This window comes from Argopecten irradians, chromosome 1 (genome assembly GCF_041381155.1).
Source record: "Argopecten irradians isolate NY chromosome 1, Ai_NY, whole genome shotgun sequence".
Taxonomy (NCBI): Eukaryota; Metazoa; Mollusca; class Bivalvia; order Pectinida; family Pectinidae; genus Argopecten; species Argopecten irradians.
The window spans coordinates 8,263,366-8,285,873 of NC_091134.1; the positions used below are offsets into that span (position 1 = coordinate 8,263,366).

At 37.4% G+C, this 22,508-nt stretch overlaps 1 protein-coding gene across 2 annotated transcripts in view; it reads right to left on the reverse strand.

The window, feature by feature from the left end:
- Positions 1–22,508, reverse strand: part of LOC138316577 (signal recognition particle receptor subunit beta-like) — an 83,811-nt gene that overhangs the window by 26,655 nt on the left and 34,648 nt on the right. Inside the window, exons 5-6 of one of the 2 annotated variants that reach the window (XM_069258260.1) lie at positions 16,225–16,284; positions 13,906–14,037 (exon numbers count right to left, since the gene is read on the reverse strand). In XM_069258260.1, the coding sequence (XP_069114361.1) occupies positions 13,906–14,037; positions 16,225–16,284 (192 nt within the window). The remainder of the gene's footprint in view (positions 1–13,905; positions 14,038–16,224; positions 16,285–22,508) is intronic. The other variant, XM_069258267.1, reaches the window with a different exon arrangement.

Here is a 22,508-nt window from a genome sequence, read left to right on the forward strand (position 1 = left end):
GATCTTCATTAGTAACTGATTGCTTGCACCAATTTTTACTGTAATTTTTGTTTTATCAAAAGTAAATCATATACAATGTAATCAAATACAAATGTATGATAAATATAGTGTACACGTGTAATCATTTTAAAAGCTGATTTTCCCTTTTTTTGGACTGTCTTGTAAAAAGAATAGATCGTCATTTTTAATTAAAGGAGGATGTTAAATAAACCAAGGACTTGTAAATCCTTGAATAACCGAAAACCCTATACATAATGAAGATGTATGTATCACAAAATTACTTTCTTAGTAGTAACCGGTTGCTTGTGCCAAAGCCTTTCTACTTTTTGTAAAACAGGTCTGTAACCCCTAGAAAGTAACTTTCGAACAGAAGTTCAATAGAGAGACAATGAAGATTGAGAATAAACGGATTGCGTCAATTTACACATTAGAAAAAATATAATTTACTGGCGCATATTTCAACTTGCGAGGTACTGTGAAAAAACAGGATGACCCTAGCAATATATAAATTCAACATACATATATGTGTAACGATTGTAGAACACAGTTTGATACTGACGTGCTCCCGTGCACGTGGCTGTTCCTTTGATCAATCAGTCAGTCAGGTATAATTGACAGGCACGTGAAGTGTATGACTCCTCCCCCATTGGCTGGCGAGCTCTCACCACACGTGTCAGTCAATATAATATTACAGGTGATTGACAAGGCGGTTTCCTCAACCGACCGGTGACTCAGCTACCTTTTCTTTAAGACATGTTTCTAAAATAAATGGCATTTTGTATGATTTTTAAATCATGGTTCACCAGACTTGGTTCTACTTGGTTCAGCAGATAATCTACGACTTGAATTTGTGTCAAACTAAGTACTGTTAGATACGTCATGTAATATATGTTACTACCAAGCACTGACTGCCGCGATGTCTGAAAAGCTAAATACTGTACGCAAAAGAAATCGTCCATTGTAATTCATAGAGTAACTCAATACATCCACAGCATTAATAACACAACATTATATCATGTAAGTATATCAATAGTTTTGCGGTACGAAATTTCCCCGGTACGAAAATTCTCCGGTACGAAAATTCCCGGTACGAAAATTCTCCGGTACGAAAATTCCCGTATTCGTTTGTGGATACAAGGCTTCGTTTAGTAGATGAATTTCATGCAATATTGCACAAAAAACATCATTAACATACTTCTGACACATATAATTAATGAGTTGAATTGAATATATTTGACATTGTGTGTAAAAAATCTGTTATGGTCTTTCGCCGTCGAAAACCGATGAAACTGCGGTACCACTGGGTTGCGAGCAGCTATCGTGATTTTTTCGTGTTTATTTTTTCTTATTCTTTAAAAAAGCGATCTTTGAAGACTTAAGACTATCTCTGAGTCCAAAAGGTTTCGGCTATAGCATTCATTTTTTTATATTTGAGTTGAATGCATCAAATTGGATCTGTTCCCGACATCGACTGCATTGTATAACATTAGGCCTACCTGTACCTGCAGTTATCGTGATTTTTCATGCAACTTAGTAGAATTTTACGATGCATACGCAGTAGAAAGATATAATCTAAAAAAGATTGTATTGTACAATTTCTCAATGCATAATATAACTTTGATATTCCATGGTATAAAATAAAAACTGTCGTTTTCTCCGTATCAACGTAACACGAGCGTGTGCTTCGTCCCGGCGAAATCTAACTCATTCCACTCAGGGGGTGTCTTCAACGACGTTCGAGCATATCAGAAAAAAAATCAATAAAATAACAAACAAAGATTATTGTATACCAGGTATATTAAAGAACAACAAAAAACTTTGTGATTTGTGATCAATGTGTTATTATCCTTTTTTCACTTTTCTTCATGCTGAAACAACAGCTACATGCACATTACATTTACAAATTTTTATTTTTGCTATAAGGAAATACTCTATCATACAACAATGTTATCTGCTTCTTATAAAAAAATCACTGTACATAAAAAAGCAGAAATCTAGTTTAGTGTTAACGTGCAGATCTTCTGATTTTTCGATTCTCTCCACCGGCGGCAATTTTTCTTTTTTTTTTTTTAATATATCATGCCTATTCAAATTAAACTATTCACAATATCTGGCGAGGGCTACATGTACATGTAGCTCTATTACTATACAGAATAAATAATTATATATCTCAGGATTTACATCGGATATATACATGGTCAGTATCTTACAGTAGCTAGGCCAAGGACGTGTCCTTGAATAGGCCTGTTAGTTTTATTTTGGTGTTGACACGGAAAGACGAGATGACTCCTGTCTCCTGGACATTAAAACAAATAATTTATTTCATCTAGGCAAATAATAATTTGAAAATTCCATATACCGCCTGCATGGAGACGTCCTAGGCCTATCGCTACCCACAATACACTTGATCGTGGTCTGATACATATGTTTTATGTAACTTCTCATCGATAATTTGATCCAGATATATCTGTCTTCGACAGTTATATTTAGAATTATGAATATGTGGAAGGAACGTATGTACAAGATAAAAACAACCCATCTCAACTGCTATTCCGGGACCGTGAAATGTAATATTGGTCACCTCAGCCCAAGCACTGGGGCACGCAAATTATTCATTATGTAAATTAATTCCTATGTACGTCATGTCCACATGACTGAAAATTATACATTATGTAAATATCGGTTAGCTTGTAATAATAATAATAATAAGAAAAAACAGAACAAAAACAATAGGGATTTCCATCCTGAATGGAAATCCCTAATTAATCATCATTTATAGCATCAATTTTGTACCATTCAACTAGACAGATAAACTAAGAAAATCTACTGCCGAGGTATAAATTAAGAAGACGTTGCGAGTGATTTTCGGGAATACACAATCTTTGAACCAAGAATAAAACGAAAGAGTTCTAAGCAAACATCGCAAATCATCACTGATTGTGTAAATATACACATCTATAATATTATCGTTGTGACAATTATTTTACATGTGTGTTTTATTATTTTATACCTTCCACAATTAGGGTGTGAAAGTAACAAAACATCATTTAGTTATCATTGCGTTATTCTTATTATTGTTTTGATGTGCTCAAGCTCGCCTAGCGTAGAGGGCCTGTATCGCTCACCTGGTTTGTAATGCCAAGTAATGTTCTGAAGACAGGTTCATTGTTTCTTTTCTGACGGAATTTGAATATTTACCTCTAATTCCCCTATTGGGCCCCACTCTTTCTGCTCCAGGGGGTCAAAGCCAAAATTTATAAGAATTCTGTTAACCCCAAAGATGTTTCTGGGCCAAATTTGGTTAAAATCCAAGCAGAACTATATGACTAATAGCGATTCATAAGATATACCGCTATTTCCCATATTGGGCCCTGCCCCTCCTGCACCCCGGTGTCAGAGCCAAAATTTATACAAATTCTGTTCCCCTCCCCCAAATGATGTTTGTGGCCAAATTTGGTTTCAACCCATGTAGAACTTTAGGACAAGTAGCGATTTATAGGATTTACCTTTATTTCCCCTATTGGGCCCCGCCCCTCCTGCCTCTGGGGAGTCGGAGCCGAAATTTATACAAACTCTGTTCTCCATCCCCCAAGAATGTTTTGGCCAAATTTGGTTTCAATCCACGCAGAACTCTAGGACAAGTAGAGATTTATTGGATTTACATCTATTTACTCCATTGGGCCCGCCCCTCATGTCCAGAGAGGGTCAGAACCAAAATCTATACAAACTCTGTTCCTCTTCTCCCAAGGATGTTTTTGGCCAAATTGGGTTTCAATCAATGCAGAACTCTAGGACTATTAGCAAATAAAAGGATTTACCTCTATTCCCCCTATTGGGCCCAGCCCTCCTGCCCCTGGGGAGTCAGAGCCAAAAGTCATACAAAGTCTCTTCCCCTTCCCCAAAGGATGTTTTTGGCCAGATTTAGTTTCAATCCATGCAGAACTCTAGGGCAAGTAGTGTTTTATAGGATTTACCTCTATTTACCATATTGGACCCTGCTCCTCCTGCCCCAAGGGGTCAGAACCAAAATTCATACAAACATTTATGCCTTCCCAAAAATAATGTTTTTGGCCAAATTTGGTTTCAATCCACGCAGAACTCTAGGACAAGTAGCTATTTATAAATTGACCTCTATTTCCCCTATTGGGCCACGTCCCTCCTGCCCTTAGGGAATCAGAGCCAAAATTTATACAAACTCTGTTCCCCTTTCCCTATGTTTTAGGCCAAATTTGGTTTCAATCCATGCAGAACTCTAGGACAAGTAGTGATTTATAGATTAACCTTTATTTTCCTTCTGGGAGCCAGGCCCTCCTGTCTCCCGGGGGTTATAGCCAAAATTCATACAAACTCTGTTCCCCTTCCCCAAAGGATGTTTTTGGCCAAATTTGGTTTCAATCCACGCAGAACTCTAGGACAAGTAGCAATATATAGATTGACCTCTATTTCCCCTATTGGGCCCTGCCACCCGGGGGTCAGACCCAAAATTGATACAAACTCTGTTCCTTTTCCCCTAATGATGTTTTTGGCCAAATTTGGATTCAATCCATGCAGAACTCTAGGACAAGTAGCGATTAATAGGAATTACCTCTATTTACCATATTGTACCCCGCCCCTACTGCCACCGGGGGATCACAACCAAAATTCATACAAACTCTCTTGCTCTTCCAAAAAAGGATGTTTTTGGCCAAATTTGCTTTCAATCCACGCAGAAGTCTAGGACATGTAGCAATTTATAGATTGACCTCTATTACCTCTATTACCCCTATTGGGCCCCGCCACTCCTGCCGCCAGGTAATCACAGCCAAAATGTATACAAACTCTGTTCTCCTTTCCCAAAAGGATGTTTTTGGCCAAATTTGGTTTCTCTAGGACAAGTAGCGATATATAGATTTACCTCAGTCAATTTCCCCTATTGGGCCCTGCCCCCGAGGGTTCAGAACCAAATTTCATACAAACTGTGTTCTCCTTCCCCCAAGGATGTTTTTGGCCAAATTTGGTTTCAATCCACGCAGAACTCTAGGACAAGTAGCGATATATAGATTTACTTCAGTCAATTTCCCCTATTGGGCCCTGCCCCCTCCTGCTCCCCGGGGGTCAGAGCCAAAATTTATACAAACTCTGTTCCCCTTCCCTAAAAGGATAGTTTTGGCCAAATTTGGTTTCAATCCACGCAGAACGCTAGGACAAGTAGCGATTTATAAATTGACCTCTATTTCCCCTATTGGGCCACGCTCCTCTTGCCCCATTGGGGCAGAACCAAAATTCATACAAACTCTGTTCCCCTTTTCCCAAGGAGGCTTTTGGCCAAATTTGGTTTCAATCCACGCAAAACTCTTGGACAAGTAGAAATTTATAGATTGACCACTATTTCCCTTATTGGGCCCCACCACTCCTGCCCCCGAGGGTTCAGAACCAAATTTCATACAAACTCTGTTCCCCTTCCCCCAAGGATGTTTTTGGCCAAATTCAGTTTCAATCCAAGCAGAACTCTAGGATAAATAGCGATATATAGATTTACCTCAATTTTCCCTATTGGGCCCTGCACCATCCTGCCCCCCGGGAGTCAGAGCCAAAATTGATACAAACTCTGTTCCCCTTCCCCACGGATGTTTTTGGCCAAATTTTGTTTCAATCCATGCACAACTCTAGGACAAGTAGCGATTTAGAGATTGATCTCTATTTACCTTTTAGGCCCCGCCCCTCCTGTCCCCAAGGGGTCAGAACCGAAATTCATACAAACTCTGTTCCCCTTCCCCAAGGATGTTTTTGGCCAAATTTGGTTTCAATCCATGCAGAACTCTAGGACAGGTAGCGATATATAGATTTACCTCAGTCTATTTCCCCTATTAGGCCCTGCCCCCTCCTGCCCCCGGGGGTCAGAGCCAAAATTTATACAAACTCTGTTCCCCTTCCCCAAGGATGTTTTTGGCCAAATTTTGTTTCAATCCATGCACAACTCTAGTACAAGTAGCGATTTAGAGATTGATCTCTATTAACCTTTTGGGCCCCGGCCCTCCTGTCCCCAAGGGGTCAGAACCGAAATTCTTACAAACTCTGTTCCCCTTCCCCCAATGATGTTTTCGACCAAATTTGGTTTCAATCCAAGCAGAACTCTAGGACAAGTAGCGATATATAGATTGACTTCTATTTCCCCTATTGGGCCCTGCCCCCGATGAGTCAGAGCCCAAATTTATACAAACACTTTTCCCCTTTCCCCAAGAATGTTTTTGGCCAAATTTGGTTTCAATCCATGTAGAACTCAAGGACAAGTAGCAATTTATAGGATTTACATTTATTTCCCCTATTGGGTCCGTCCCTGATGCCCCCGGGGGGTCAATGCCAAAATTTATACAAACTCTATTCCCCTTTCGTCAATGATGTTCTTGGCCAAATTTGGTTACAATCCAAGCAGAAGTCTATGACTAGTACTTATATATATAATTAGCGATTTAAAGAAAAAGTTGACGGACAGATGACGGAAGATGGACGCCGGGCGATGGATGCCGCGCCATGACATAAGCTCATGGCCCTTCGGACCAAGTGAGCTAAAAATGACAGGTTCAATTTCTTCGAAACTTTGACAAAGGATGCAAAACAATGTATTTACTTCATAGACCAAGTATGACAAATATTGAACAACAGCATTATTTTGGGGAATGTGAGACTATCACCTTAAAGGATTTGTGCAGTCAAAAATTATAATTTCAGTTTATGCTGGAAATGGCTTTATTAGCACGTCGATATCGAGGTCCAAAATTCTGACCTCCCGATTATGCATATTTTCTAGCTCTAAACCGTGTGACGTCATAATAGTCCGTGGCTTATAGCTGTACTATAACTGATATGCTATCACTTACATCGACGGTCATAGGAAAAGCCGATCAACGATTTTTTATGATTACTTTTGAGTGAAGTTAATCGTACAATAACTTTGGCTCGAATGTAAATAACTAAAAGAGTGAAATACGATGTTTCAAATACTCTAATTTATGTTCTAATACCAGGTATCTTCGTGTAATTATAAAAGGAAATCCACACAGAAATAAAAATTTCGGATTTTTTGTCGAGGAGTTCAGCAACAAATAAGCTTTAATTAGATAATATTTACCTGTAGTCTGTATCTTTGGTACATTGTGAATTAAAAAGTTTGTGACTATAAAATGAAATTTTATGTAACAATTTAAGAAATCCTTGAATAAAGTATTGACGTACGTACACTCCGATGATTGATCTCTACAAACATTGTGTTGTGTGTTGCTAACCGAATAAATTGTGATACATTTATTACAATACTGTGAAACGTTTCAACATATGGTAGAAAGAATTTATTTTTGATATTATAAAAGATCTAAATATCGAGATATTAGGCAAAACAAACTATTTTTTCAGACCCTACGGTCGCTTTCAATTTTTAATTGATATACGAGTAGATACACCGATATAGATATATAATTAGCCATGCCTTGGGTTTGATGGTTATGTAATCCTTGGACCAGGATGTTGTTTACCTGTAATTACCTGGCCGCGGGCAATTTGCTATTCGGTGGACTATATCGGGTATTTGCTATTGTCTTACTGTCAATCAGGTTAGGACATCCGTGAATTGGATTGTGATTTGAATTATGGAAACCCCATATATCTGTGGTCTAAATTTTTTATTGTCACCTCCATTTTTAAAATGAAGATGTAAAAGCAAATGGAAATAAAATATCCCTGATCATGCCTAGGAATATTTATTATATATATATATATGTAGTACACAGGATTCAGAAACAAAAATGGTTCTAAGAACTATTTCAACTAAAGTTTTAACCTTAAAAATTATTCCAGTCTAGTACTGTAATTACGTATTTGTGGCATATAGCAATCTCCCATATTTTTCTAAGGTATTAGTAAAAATTCTAAGCATGTATTTTTACCGTTTCGAATCTACATGTATAGTCATACAAAAAGGGTTACAGCATAACTACACTAAATATACTTATTTAAATATCATTAAGTGTATTTTTGAAAAGGTACAAGATGTCACGGTACAAAAATAGTAATTTTTATATTTCAAACATTTGTTCAGATATTTCAGTATCAATTGTATTTCAAATATAGGAGATTATTATAGTTGGTTTACATTCAAGATTTTGGAGCTAGGATTAGATAATTAGATTTGAATAGAGCTAAGATTAGATAATTGGATTTGAATAGTGTTAATTAGTCCAGGTTGACCAGTGACCAGTCTTGGCATGTAAAGGGAGTCAACAGGTGACAAGCCCCTAAGCTGGCTCAGCCAGTCTAATTGTAACTCGTAAAATAATTGTACAATGTTGACCATAGGCATTTACTGTAAGGACATATTAGATTATCACTGTAATGTAAGATTTTTAGGGTAACTCCGCCCACTAATTAATTGTATAGCCAATCAAAGTATAACTTTGTATCTTTATTAATTAATTGTAGCATAAGGGATAATGATATGAAGTGTGTTGGTTAGTTAGAAAAAGAGTGTGGACCCGAGAGCAAGTGGGGGTGCTGGTCTGCAGAGGACCAATGGACATTATAGACCAATTTATAGTATGGGCCAGCACCCCGGCAATATCGACTGTAGAGGTGAAAGATAGTGCAGAATTCTAAAAAGATCAACCTTTCGGGATAATCAAGCACAGAAATAGGAGAAGACCAGGAAGAGTCAAGAAGTGCTGGTCTTTCTACAGGACCAAAAGGGACTTATAGGACCCAATTTAATAAGGGCTGGCACTCCTGGATCAGGTACTGAAGCAAGATTTTGAAAGATTCAAGGCAACAGATAGATCTATTTTATAACGGAAATATTCTTCAAAAGTCAGAAAGTAGAGAAGCAGTCAGCATCACCACAATCATTTACTTCAGGCAGCACCATACATACCACTACAAAGTGAGGTATATAATACAAAAACAGAGGAAGAATCTGCATGGATTCCAATGGTACACAATAATAATTCTTATTTAAGAATAGGACCTACACTGATGCTTGAGTACATCATACAAGAACAAACAAAGTTGACAAATGCCAAATCATGTGCCTTTCACAAAGAGGACAGTCAGGTATACAGACGGAACAACGCAAAGATTCTAGAAACTTCATTTGATGGAGAGGACAATTCCTATTTGCTACAGTTTCCAGGACAACGACCTGTATGGACTAAGGACACAGTTATGGCTAGAATTGCATTTGGTTATGCCCTCAATATAATGTTGGATATTGTAAAGAAAGCAGTTATAGATATACCGGAACTTTGGTATAACCCCAAAAAGACTGATTCCTTGTAAATAATCTTATGTAGGAAAAATTGTATTTTATTCAGAATAAGTAACACTAAAGTAAATTTAGTATAGATAGTTTAAAACTAATTTAATTGTAAATTCAAATAATTAAATAATCAAATAAATAATTGCCTTTATTGTGATAACGCATTATATTAGTGCTACTCTAGATGAAACGGCCAATCATTTAGGAAAATTCAACAAGTGTTATTACAGTAAAGGTGACTATAAGTTTTGAATAATTGTTTTAGTTAATTTAGGAACCCTAATACTAGAGTGTTTGCGAGAAAGCTGGCTGAGCTGATGAGATAATCAGTCTCTTAAACTGCTAGTAGACAACACAGTATTGTGGAGAACATCTCTATATCTTTCAGTAAAATTTTTAGGTAATACAGAATTTGATTTATTTCCAATAGATACATGTTTATGATAAATTATCAATATTATAGTTAGAGATAAATAACTGTCAGGTGTCACAAAGGTCCTACAAATGGAATGTAAGTACTATACGGTGGTTTTCAACAGATGTCAACCAACCTAGAGGAAGATGTCCAGGATTAACAGCAAATTAAATGTATAGACATGCAGTGATCAGTTTACCTATGAAGTATAGACAGTGATGAGTTTACCTATTAACTATAGACGGCAATGAGTTTACCTATGAAGTATAGACAGTGATGAGTTTACCTATGAAGTAAAGACAGTGATGAGTTTACCTATGAAGTACAGACAGTGAAGAGTTTACAGATGAAGTATAGACAGTGATGAGTTTACCTATTAACTATAGACGGCAATGAGTTTACCTATGAAGTATAGACAGTGATGAGTTTACCTATGAAGTAAAGACAGTGATGAGTTTACCTATGAAGTACAGACAGTGAAGAGTTTACATATGAAGTAGACAGTGATGAGTTTACCTATTAGGTATAGACAGCAATGAGTTTACCTATGAAGTATAGACAGTGATGAGTTTACATATGAAGTAGACAGTGATGAGTTTACCTATGAAGTATAGACAGTGATGAGTTTACCTATTAGGTATAGACAGCAATGAGTTTACCTATGAAGTGTAGACAGTGATGAGTTTACCTATGAAGTATAGACAGTGATGAGTTTACCTATTAAGTATAGACAGCAATGAGTTTACCTATGAAGTGTAGACAGTGATGAGTTTACCTATGAAATAGACAGTGATGAAGATGAATTTACCTATAAAGTACAAGTGATGAATTTACCTAACGTTGAAGGAACCTAGTGAAGTAATGAAAATATTTAATGAATGAACCAGGCATGTGAACAGTTCACCAAGTGCGTAGACCAAAAGGGAGGTTTCAGAAGGGTGGGGCTTATGCGATACCACGCTAATTCCCCAAACTAAATAGCCACATCCTGATGGACCTCCAAATCACAGAATTGGGGAAAATACCCAAAACCCCAGCAAACCACTTGGTGACACAAGATATTATATCTATTCATAATGCCTGTATACAAGTAATTTCATTTTTCATTTGAACACCATATACTACTGCAGGACAAAATCCTTAATTTTGTCTTGAAATACACTTAAACAGCACTCAATTTCTTAAAAATCTTAAAAATGACTCTTAAAATTTGTTTCTTAAGTTTATTTTTAAGGATAAAGAGCACATGCTTTGAATTTTCCCTTAATATCACCATTTAAGGATATTCAATTGTAAAAGTAAGAAGCATTGAAGTGTATGTTTATCTACTTAATTTTTAAGAGTACTAATTAAATACTGAAATCTCGTTTGCTTTTCGTTTAAGGTGTGTTTAAGGACACTTATTTTTTATGTTAACACTAATTAATAGCCCTTAAATTATTTAAGTCTTACAGTAACTTGACATGCAAGTTTTAATAGTCCTCACTTTTTTTAAATGACGCTTAAAATACGGTACATGATGTATTGGTATATATATAATTTCATTTTTAAGAGTACTTAAATCCATCAATTAATGAATGTGGATCGATCATCGTGATATCCTTGTTCAAAGTTCTTCAGAGGCTTTATATATTTACAGAATCCTTTCTGAATTTAATTCTATGGAACCAATTGAAAGGATACTCATGAACATCATTAGAATTACAACCATGGTCGGGAAGTGAAACCATGGTTGTAATTTTAACGATGGTGAAAAATGAAAATGACCATGGTTATAGTGACCATGGTTGGCAATGAACACGATCTAGATTTGATCACATTGCTTAATTACTGACCATGTTTCATTAATTTGTTTTGAAAGTTGAAGATTTATATATCCAAGGTTATTTTACAAGTTGTATCTTCTGATTAAAACTTCTAAAAGTCCTAATATCATTTCCTATCTTCCTGCTTATAAGTTTGAAGTCATATGACTTGTCACATGACAACATGATCGAGTCACATGACTTCTATATGTTTCCCGCCAAAACAGTCACCATCAAAAATGGCTGCTGTGTCTGTTGGAGTGTGGAAGGAGAAACATCTCTCTTCTTAAAATGGAAGTTTTGGCCAATTAGTGAAAGGATTATCTTATTCCTGAATGTCTGTAAGTACAGATGAACACTTTCAGTAAGTTTTGATTTGTCTGCAATTCTTTATCAACATGAAATTGTTGCACACTGATATTGTGTTCCTATGCATATAAAAAATTTTATAGGTTTGTGTATTTGTCAATTGTTGAGTTATATTGCCCATATAAGCTATCATGCTTTATAACTATAGGTTTATTTCAGACAAATACTAATTTACTTGGAATGTATTATGAAATCAATTGCTGCATATCTCTGATAAAAGATTTCCTTAGCACTTATCTGTAGTAGTATTAAAACATAATGAACACAGTAAAATGTTGGTGATTCCATTTTACTGTTTCACTGTTCCACGGGAATTTTACTGAATATACCTCTGAAATTCCAAGGAAAATTCCATCGGAATTAAGTGAAGCTTTTTTTTTTGCCACTGGCAGCATATATATATATATATATATATATCAGATTTATTTTTAGGAATTACAATATGCACATGTACATCAAATGAAATTTAAAGTACCCTTACTTAAATAAATTAAGTGACTACAAAAAGAAATGCATTGGGTTATTTTGAGTGCTCTTAAAAAGGGTGCAAAATGTTTAAGAACCCTTACTTAAAATTATATGACCATTGAAAGAAACGTCTTTTGGATATTTTAAGTGCACTTAGTTGGAGTTCTTGTCCTTAAATTGCTCTCAATATACATGTAATTTTCAAATAAGATTTTAAGTACCATTAATATTGTATAGTTTAAGTGTATTCTAAGTGTCCTTACTTGTTTTTACACCCTTATTTTTAAGTGTGGAACTATTTAAGAGCACTTAAAATTTATCTAAAAATTGTAAAATTAAGTGTCCTTATTTTTTTCTTTTTAAGTACATATTGTGATTCTTAAATTTCTTAAATTAAAAACCTCCAATTTAAGTGTCCTTAACTTTTAAAGAATAAGTCTGGTTGATCCGAATTTAAGGACCCTTGATGTATCAATATTAAGAGCAGAAATTAAGACAAAATTAATGACAAATTTAAGAAAAATTTAAGAGAAAATTAAGTGCTCAATTTAATGGTGATTTAAGGGCATGTCCTGCAGTAGTGATATATCATACTATTAAATCTCTGTATGATATACAAAAGGATCAACCATGAATATACTATCTTAAGGATTTAGTATAATTTTGAAATAATGAATTTAAATCTACACTTAATACTTTAAAAACTTTAGAAACATATATCAGAAATATCATTGATGTATTTCTGCTTTTTAGTAAACGTTATGGATAAAGTTTCAAAGGCAACAATATAGATATACATATCATTTTCCGTATAAGTTCGGTACATACAATTACTCCAATATCACTTAACTGATAACCGTCCACATTTTATTTTTACTCAAAAACTGTGCGTGTTTGCATCGTTATGGCAGAAGTTTGAAATAAAAACACGGATTCTAGATATATTCATGCTAAATTTTGGGATTTTACTCGTGAAAAGATAGTGTTACATTATACTGTTTTTTATTACACAGATATTTACATAATATGCTATCTAAATCTCAGTCCAGACTGATCCGAACATCATTTTGATATCGCTATCAAATTGGACTGATTATCTAATCTAAAGTTAGATATGTGCTTGTTTGAATGTTTGAAATGGTGTAAATGGAATGTTTTGAAACTGAAACTGAAGTGGAGATGTAGCAAATTCTTTAAAATCCTTCTTCTTCTGTAGGAATGAAGGAATTAAGTCTTAAGCTTTCTTGGGTGAAGGGAAACAAATTTTGCATAAATGGTGGGCCTGTACCCCTAGTGGTCTGAGGGGTGGGGTCCAATTCGAGAAATGTAGCAATTCTTTAAAATCCTTTTCCTTCTGTTGGAGGAAGGGATTTAGTTTTAATTTGGTCTGAAGCTTCCATGGGTGAAGAAGAACTAACCAAGGGGCTTTAGGGGTGGGGACAAATATGCAAATGTAGCAAATTCTTTATAATCCTATAGAAATGAATATATCTAAGTTAAAATCTAAAGCCTTTAAGTTGGTAGCTTGTGATCCTGGCCTGGAACAGATGAGTGACATAATTACTTACATTTCTGTTGCTAGATTTTTCTTGATGACATCTTTGCCTTTCTTAAGTGTAAGATCCGACTTTGTACATGCTATCAAGATAGGTGGAGCATTTTTTGATATTACACTATCACTTAGTGTAGTGTACAGGTATCTGTAAGGGAAAAAAAACTCTAGTTAAGGACATATAGATTATGATAATCACCCAGGGGAAAGAACTCAAGTTACATGTACGATATCAGATTATAGTATTTGCCATATTTAGCACCCCTCCACCTGTAAGCACCCTTCTTCTCTTTTGGAGAAGGGTTTGTACTGTTTTTATAAATATGTTGCTGATGACATCACATTGTATTCCATATTACATGAACTTGCGAGCCAGCTAAAATTAAGAAAATTTGCCCTTTTGGGGCCCAACCCCTCAGCCCCTAGGAGTCGGACCAAGCTCATTTATATAAAATATGATTGTCCTTCCCCAATGATGTTTCACACCAAATATAGATGAAATCCATCCAAGGATGAGGAAAGAGTAGGATTTTAAAGCTAAAATTAAGAAAATTTGCCCTTTTGGGGCCCCGCCCCTCAGCCCCTAGGGGTCGGACCAGGCTCATTAATATAAAATATGATTGTCGGTCCCCAATTATGTTTCACACTAAATATGGATGAAATCCATCCAAGGATGAAGGAGGAGTAGGATTTAAAAGCTTAAATTAAGAAAATTTGCCCTTTTGGGGCCCTGCCCCTCTGCCCCTAGGAGTCGGACCAAGCTCATTTATATAAAATATGATTGTCCTTCCCCAATGATGTTTCACACCAAATATAGATGAAATCCATCCAAGGATGAAGGAGGAGTAGGATTTTAAAGCTAAAATTAAGAAAATTTGCCCTTTTGGGGCCCCACCCCTCAGCCCCTAGGGGTCGGACCAGGCTCATTTATATAAAATATGATTGTCGGTCCCCAATGATGTTTCACACTAAATATGGATGAAATCCATCCAAGGATGAAGGAGGAGTAGGATTTAAAAGCTTAAATTAAGAAAATTTGCCCTTTTGGGGCCCCGCCCCTCTGCCCCTAGGGGTCGGACTTATCTCATTTATATAAAATATGATTGTCCTTCCCCAAGGATGTTTCACACCAAATATGGATGTAATTCACTCAAGGGTTTAGGAGGAGTAGGCTTTTGTATAAATAGTTTTACGCACGACGCACGGCGGACGGCGCACGGCGCACGACGACGGACGAAACACGATGACAATAGGTCATCCTGACCTTCGGTCAGATGACCTAAAAAGGCTTGAAATGGATTTGGCCGCCACCTTGGAGCAACTTTATATTTTGCATCAATATGCGTAAATACACCACACACAACGTGTGAAAATCTCTTTCTGCTCCACGAAGGCGGCCACATTAATTTTTAGAGAAAACCACTCAAAAAGTATGATTTTTCAAGGATTTTTGTGAAAAATGGCGGGAAACTGCATGTTGGTGACGTCATAGTGAACATAATTGGCACATGCAGGATATTTTCGGGATGTAATGTGTTAGCAAATGTATTCAACTGTTATATGGCAAAATATGTTGTTCTTTACTGGACAATTAATTTTGGGGCCATATTCGAGTCCTAACGTACCTTCTCCTTTGTATTTTTTGAGGATGAGTTGCTGAAGAAAATATATTTCTTTCTTGTAAATATTTGATTTCTGATATCAAACAAGAGGCCAAAAGGGCCTGTATCACTAAACTGGTAATTGCAATGCCAAGTAATGTTCTGAATACAGGATATTGTTTCTTTTCTGAAGGATTTAAAGATTTACCTCTAATTTCCCTATTGGGACCCACTATTTTCGCTCCAAGGGGTATGAGCCAAAATTTAAACAAACTCTGTTCTCCTTCCCAAAGGATGTTTCTGGCCAAATTTGATTACAATCCATGCAGAACTCAAGAACTAATAGTGATTTATAAGATTTACCTCTATGTCCACTATTTGGCCCCACCCCTCCTGCCTTCGGGGGTTCAGAGCCAAAATTTATACGAAGTATGTTTCCCTTTCCCTAAGGATGTTTCTGGCAAAGCTTGGTTACATTCCGTGCAGAACTCTATGACTAGTAGCTATTTGTAAATAAACTTCATTTCCCCTATTGGGCCCCGTCCCTCCTGCCTCCGGGGGTCAGAGCCAAAATTTAGACAAACTCTGTTCCCCTTCCCCCAAGGATATTTTTAACCAAATTTGGTTACATTCCATACAAAACTCTAGGTCTAGTAAACCCCTAGGTAGTAGAAATTCACATTCATTATTGAAAATTTTTGCCACAACATAAGATGTTATTTGATCACACTTACTCTGCAACTTCTTTTACTTCTTTCATTAATGTTCCACTGTCTACAACAAACACCACTCCTCTGTAAAATAAAAATAATTAATTAAACAAGAGGCCCATGGGCCTTAACGGTCATCTGACTAATATTATATGGCATAAAAAAGTACCTAAGGTTATTCACTTCAACAAACTAGGTAGCTCTCTATCCTAGTATGCTACAGCCCAATATCAGTACTCAAGGCCTCTTAGTTATTCACAAGAATTTGTTTGAAGATATTAGCCTATTTGACCCCTGTGACCTTGAATGAAGGTCCTTGTGGGCCTTTTGGTTCTTAAGAGGCAGACCTATTTGACCCCTGTGACCTTGAATCAAGGTCAAGGTCATTAATTTGAAAAAAAAAAACTTTTTGGTTCTTCATTCCAGCATGTCACATGCCAAATATCAGGTCTCTAGGCCTCTTGGTTATGAAGCAAAAGTCTGTTAAAGATTTTCACCTATTTGATCCCTGTGACCTTTGAATGAAGATCAAGGTCGTTAATTTGAACATACATGTACTTGATAGCCCTTTATCCCAGCATGCCACAGGCAAATATCAGGTCCCTAGGCCTCTTGATTTTAGCCTATTTGATCCCTGTGACCTTGAATCAAAGTCAAGGTCATTAATTTGAACAAACTTGGTAGTTCTTCATTCCAGCATGTCACATGCAAATATCAGGTCTCTAGGCCTCTTGGTTATGAAGCAAAATTCTGTTTTAGATTTTCGCCTATTTGACCCCTGTGACCTTGAAGGTCAAGGTCATTCATTTGAACAAAGTTGGTAGCCCTTCATGCCAGCATGCTATAAGACAAATTTCAGGACTCAAGGATTCCAAATTTTGGAGAAGACGGCCGGCCGGACAACAGACGGACAACAGACTCTGCAACTTCGATCAGGTGAGCTAACAAACTCTTATTCACTTCCCCAGGGAATGTTTCTGGCCAAATTTGGTTAGAATCCATGCAGAACTCTTTGGCAAGTAGCAATTTAGAGGATTAACCTCAATTTTCCCTATTGGACCTTGCCCCTCCTGCCCCCAGGGGGTCACAGCCAAAATTTATACAATGTCTGTTCCCCTTTCCCCAAGGATGTTTTTGGCCAAATTTGGTTACATTCCATACAGAACTCTATGACTAGTAGCGATTTAAAGGAAATGTTCACGGACAGACGACGGTCGGAAGGAGTATGGACGGACACACGACGGATGACGGAAGCCTTGCCATGACATAAGCGCACCGTTCCTCCGGCCAGGTGAGCTAAAACAGGGGACTGCAAAGTGTGTCATTATCCCCCACGCCCAACTGTTTGTATGACAGAGCCAAAATTTATACAAACTCTTTTCTCCTTCCCCCAAGAATGTTTCTGGCCAACTTTTTTTAGAATCAATGTAGAACTCTATGACTAGTAGTGATTCAAAAGATTTACCTCTATTTCCCCTATTTGGCACCGCCCCTCCTGTTCCTTGGGGCCAGAGCCAAAATTTATACAATATCTGTTCAACTTCCTCAAAGAATGTTTCTGGCCAAATTATGTTAGAATCTATGACGGCAAAGACAAAGTCAAATACCACTACCACCGTATGGTAATGACCCGGAACTAGTTACCCTCTGAAGCGAGAGTGAGAAAATAAGGATTTGAATAGAGCTAAGATTGGCGCTATTATCTGCATTTATAGATGTTTTGGGATACTGACATTTGGTTTTAACACGCGATTCTGAATATATCATCCTATGTATAAATGGTCTTCAAGAAGTGTCGCAAAAAAACTTGCCAAATGTAAACATGCCACCACACCAAGGGAGGTTCCGATGTAAATCACCTGTCTTTAGAACATATGCTGGAAAAGAACTTTCCATCGACCATAAATACATATTTTAATACTACATTACTCTATTACAATGTATAAGAGTAGATTCACAAGAGGAATACAATGTACTTCTCAGTTTGTCTCCTTTATGTTAAAAGGCTCATCCAAATCACAATGGTGTACAGCACATAGCGAAGGAGGTTACGGCTCATAGCAAATGCTTATCTCAGATGGTGTACGGCACATAGTCACTTTATATGAAGGGAGTTGTACAGCTTATAGTTACTATTACATATCTTTTCAGCTATGGGATGGTGAAAACAAAAAGGATAACTATTTAAGACTTAAAATGCCTCATACGCATGCATCATTATTTCATTATTAGTGTTATTAACAGTTTACAATCATGCATAAAATTGGGGTTTATTTGTTTCTCAAAAACCAGTGAACTAAAACATAACAAGAGGCCCAGAGGGCCTGTATCGCTCACCTGGTTTGTAAGGTCAAGTAATGTTCTGAATACAGATTCATTGTTCTTTCCTGACAGAAAATTGAATATTTACCTCTACTTCCTCTATAGGGCACCACCCCTCCTGCCCTGGGGGGTCAGAGCCAATATTTATACAAAGTCTGTTCCCCTTTCCCTAAGGATGTTTTAGGCCAAATATGGTCTCAATCCATGCAGAACTCTATGACTAGTAGCGATTTATAGTATTTACCTCTTTTTCCCCTATTGGGCCCCGTTCCTCCTGTCCCCAGGGGGGTCAGAGCCAAAATTTATACAAGCTATGTTCCCATTTCCCCAAGGATGTTTCTGGCCAAATTTGGTTTCAATCCATGCAGAACACTAGGACGAGTAGTGAATTATTGGATTTACCTCCATTTCCCCTATTGGGCCACGCCCCTCCTGCTCTGGGGGGGTCAGAGCCAAAATTTATACAAACTCTGTTTCTCTATCCCCAAGGATGTTTCTGGCCAAAATTGGTTTCAATCCATGCAGAGCTCTAGCTAGGACAAGAAGCGATTTATAGGATTTACCTCTATTTCCCCAAATGGGCCTCGCCCCTCATGCCCCCGGGAGGTCAGACCCAAAATTTATACAAGTTCTGTTCCCCTTCTCCAAAAGATGTTTCTGGCCAAATCTGGTTTCAATCCACGCAGAACTCAAGGACAAGTAGCGATTTATAGATTGACCTCTATTTCTCCTATTGGGCCACGCCACTCCTGCCCCTGGGGAGTCAGAGCCAAAATTTATACAAACTTTGTTCCCCTTTCCCAAGTGAGGTTTTAGGCCAAAGTTGGTTTCAATTCATGCAGAACTCTATGACAAGTAGCGATTTATAGACTGACCTCTATTTCCCCTATTGGGCCCCGCCCCTCATGCCACCGGGGGGTCACAGCAAAAATGTATACAAGCTCTGTTCCCCTTCCCCAAAGGATGTTTCTGACCAAATTTGGTTTCAATCCATGCAGAACTCTAGGACTAGAAGCGATTTAAAGGAAATGTTGACGGACGGACGACGGACGGACGACGGGCCAGGTGAGCTAAAACACGTACAAAACCCACTAATTTCATTCCCAGTCACTAATTAGGTTATAATTTGTAGATCTAATTATATTCAATATCCATGAAATTGTCAAGATGATAATGTGTTCTACTATGATACACATATTTTGGTAACTGATCCATTGTCAAGTTTAGAAATAAAGATTGTGACGATCATGAAAATCATGGAATGATAATGATGATGATGATGACTTATGAGTATGAAAACGGAATCGCCAGTATATGAAGATTTAAATGTCCTAGTATCGATTATATATTTTTCTGTTTATAAAACATACTACGTAGTGAACAAGAGGCCCATGGGCCTTAACGGTCATCTGACTCATGGCACAAAACAACAAAGTCACAGTATAAAGTATTGGTTAACGATTAATATAAACAATACAAGGAACTCCCTAGTTGAATATGTAAGTTTCTGAAAAAGGTAAATGTCATTTGTTGAACAAACTTGGTAGCCCTTCATCCAAATATGGTCGAAACCCATTCAAGGATTAATATAAGGAGGAGTCAGATTTTTAAGCCATTCCAGCAAAGCTCCCATTTTGGACCTCGGTCATACTATCCCCATGGGTCTTACCTCGGCCTTTATAAAATATGATTGTCCTTACCTAAAGTTCCCCTTCTGAATCAATTAAAACCCTATAGACCAATTTTCATTGAGATCGGAGACTGAAACCTTAAAACAGGAAGTGGGCCAGCAGCCATCTTGGAATACCAAAATCTTTACGAAAATGTTTGCATGTTGTTCGGCATCAATTAAAACCCCTACAGACCAATTTTCATTGAGATCGGAGACTGAAACCTTAAAACAGGAAGTGGTCCAGCGACCATCTTGGAATACCAAAATCTTTACGAAAATGTTTGCATGTTGTTCAGCATCAATTAAAACCCCTATAGACCAATTTTCATTGAGATCGGAGACTGAAACCTTAAAACAGGAAGTGGGCCAGCGGCCATCTTGGAATACCAAAATCTTTACGAAAATGTTTGCATGTTGTTCGGCATCAATTAAAACCCCTATAGACCAATTTTCATTGAGATCGGAGACTGAAACCTTAAAACAGGAAGTGGGCCAGTGGCCATCTTGGAATACAAAAATCTTTACGAAAATGTTTGCATGTTGTTCGGCATCAATTAAAACCCCTATAGACCAATTTTTCTTGAGATCGGAGACTGAAACCTTAAAACAGGAAGTGAGCCAGCTTAAATTAAGAAAATTTGACCTTTTGGGGCCCCACCCCTCAGTTCCTAGGGTTCAGACCAGACTCATTTATATAAAATATAATTGTGTTTCCCCAATGATGCTTCACACCAAATATGGATAAAATTCATCCAAGGATGGAGGAGGAGTAGGACTTTAAAGCTAAAATTAAGAAAATTTCCCCATTTGGGGCCCCACCCCTCAGCCCCTAGGGGTCGGACCAGGCTCATTTGCTATATATGATTGTCCTTCCCCAATGATGATTCACAACAAATATGGATGAAATCCATCCAAGGATGAAGGAGGAGAAGGATTTTAAAGCTAAAATTAAGAAAATTTCCCCATTTGGGGCCCCACCTCTCAGCCCCTAGGGGTCGGACCAGGCTCATTTATATAAAATATGATTGTCCATCCCAAATGATGTTTCACACCAAATATGGATGAAATCCATCCAAGGATGAAGGAGGAGTAGGTTTTTTAAAGCTAAAATTAAGAAAATTTGCCCTTTTGAGGCCCCACCATTAAGCCCCTAGGGGTCGGACCAAGCTCATTTATATAAAATATGATTGTCCTTCATCAATAATGTTTCACACCAAATATGGATGAAATCCATCCAAGGATGAAGGAGGAGTAGGATTTTTAAAGCTTAAAATAAGAGAAAATTCGCCCTTTTGGGGCCCCACCCCTCAGCCCCTAGGGGTCACACCTATCTCAAATATATAAAATATGAATGTCCTTACCTAATGATGTTTCACACTAAATATGGATGAAATCCATCCAAGGATGAAGGAGGAGTAGGATTTTAAAGCTAAAATAAGAAAATTTGCCCTTTTGGGGCCCCACCCCTCAGCCCCTAGGGGTCGGACCAGGCTCATTTATATAAAATATGATTGTCCTTCCCAAATGATGTTTCAAACCAAATATGGATGAAATCCATCCAAGGATGAAGGAGGAGTAGGATTTTAAGGCTAAAATTAAGAAAATTTGCCCTTTTGTGGCCCCGCCCCTCTGACCCTAGGGGTCAGACCAGGCTCATTTATATAAAATATGATTGTCCTTCCCTAATGAAGTTTCACACCAAATATGGATGAAATCCATCCAAGGATGAAGGAGGAGTAGGATTTTAAAGCTAAAATTGAGAAAATTTGCCCTTTTGAGGCCCTGCCCCTCTGACCCTAGGGGTCGGACCAAGCTCATTATATAAAATATGATTGTCCTTCATCAATAATGTTTCACACCAAATATGGATGAAATCCATTGAAGGAGCAGTAGCATTTTAAAGCTTAAAATAAGAAAATTTGCCCTTTTGGTGCCCCACCCCTCAGCCCCTAGGGGTCGGACAGGCTCATTTATATAAAATATGATTGTCCTTCCCTAATGATGCTTCAAACCAAAATGGATGAAATCCATCAAAGGATGAAGGAGGAGTAGGCTTTTGTATAAATAGTCTTACGCACGACGCACGCGCACGGCGGACGGCGGACGGCGCACGGCGCACGGCGCACGACGACGGACGAAACACGATGACAATAGGTCATCCTGACCTCGGTCAGATGACCTAAAAAAGAACGAAGGAAATTGACATTTTTAGGGTATTAAAAAACGAATTGAAAATGTATAGCGATGTAATGAAAATTAGGCATTTGCCAAGCAACACATGCATAAATAACTTTTTACATGCGTGTAATGATAC